This window comes from Fundulus heteroclitus, chromosome 3, assembly GCF_011125445.2.
Source record: "Fundulus heteroclitus isolate FHET01 chromosome 3, MU-UCD_Fhet_4.1, whole genome shotgun sequence".
NCBI lineage: Eukaryota > Metazoa > Chordata > Actinopteri > Cyprinodontiformes > Fundulidae > Fundulus > Fundulus heteroclitus.
The window spans coordinates 25,930,101-25,931,491 of record NC_046363.1 but is presented as its reverse complement, the minus strand read 5'-3'; the positions used below and the strand labels follow the sequence as shown (position 1 = coordinate 25,931,491).

The 1,391-nt window shown below is 46.9% G+C and overlaps 1 protein-coding gene across 1 annotated transcript in view; it reads left to right on the top strand.

Moving 5' to 3' along the window:
* The window catches only part of LOC118557555, a 12,971-nt gene extending 12,024 nt beyond the window's left edge, over positions 1–947 (top strand). The window contains exon 4 of the mRNA XM_036127740.1: positions 807–947. Coding sequence (XP_035983633.1) covers positions 807–947 — 141 coding nt within the window. The remainder of the gene's footprint in view (positions 1–806) is intronic.
* The last annotated feature ends 444 nt before the right edge of the window (positions 948–1,391 follow it).

Genomic DNA, 1,391 nt, shown 5'->3' with positions numbered 1-1,391 from the left:
CTGACAATAATCAGCACCAATCCACTGTAAGGCGTGCTTCCCTCACAGACGCCCCTTATTCGTTCACGCAGTGTCGGCTGCAGATGAGGTGGGTGCAAGGCTGCAGCGCTGGGAGACGTGTTTACCCCGACCCAGAGGAAGTCAAGCCAGGACACACTGCCCATTTTCCATTAATACAGACTCGACTCGCTTTTTTGGCTTTTTCATCAGTAACGGTTCGACATGGCCGTTAAAACGTTTAGAGCCTGCTCCGATGTGGTTCCAAGCGGAGCCAGTCGGCCTGAAGACACAATATCAGAAGACTGTGGGTCACTGATTCACTTGGGGGTTGGAGTCACTGTTTGTGTAACCAGAGCGATTCCGAAGCAAGAATCAGTCCCAGCAGCAACCCCGAATCAATACCGAGGTCCGTCGCAGAGGGGGACATATCTTTGTTCTTGGCGGCGGTTGAAATACTGCCTTGCTAAGTCGGCTGTGCCCCTATTGACCTGGTACACAGTCGTAATGGAAAACCACCCATTTGGAGCTGAATCAAGCCGACCCTTACTGTACCGAATTGATGTGTCACCATGGAAAAGAGACGTTTTGTTGTTGTTAAATTGGAAAATTTCTCATTTAAAATTGAACACTTTTCTAGACTCAAGTTTTTGGTTTAAAACATTTCGTACATTTGGGTCATAACATTTACACTACGTTTTTTTTTTACACAAAGTTTGATTAGCATTGATTAAATGTCAGGTGAGCCGATCTGTGTGGAGTTTTGTGGCTCTCTCTCTCTCTCTCTCTGTCTCTCTCTCTGTCTGCAGAGTGCAAATGGCAGGCTGCAGCCACAGGTGCTGCTCATCAGCGGTAAATACCAGGAGCATAAAAGGATGCAAGAGTCAGGAGGTGCTGGATCCTCACCCAGCTGCAACCGTGTTGCTGCGTCCTTAAGAAGAAACAAGTAAGCCGACCTGGCTGTGTATTCAAGAGCCTTGCTAGAACTGCTGTTCCTCCCCGCTCGGCCAAGCCGTCGCCTGCCCGTCCGCCCTCCAACGTTCTTCAGCAGAAACCACCAGCCAAGAATCACCGCGCAGACCTCCGCTCATACTGCCAATCACAGCTCTCTTTGTATGAACTCACACCCTCTCTGGAAACTCAACATAAAGTAAGCCAGCCACTGAACTTTATAAACTACCAACTTGCTTGTTGCCGGCGTTTAAATCCATTTATTCTCCATTTATTAAGTTTGTGAGCAGAGCCCTCCCACTTACCTTCCATCTCGTTCAATAAAACTTATTAATCATCCATCTGCCTCTGTGTTTGCTGTCCCGTTCAGATTCAGATTGGAAAAACAAAACCTACATTAAAAGTTGATAAAATTTTCAAAGACTTGGAATGGATTAAAACTC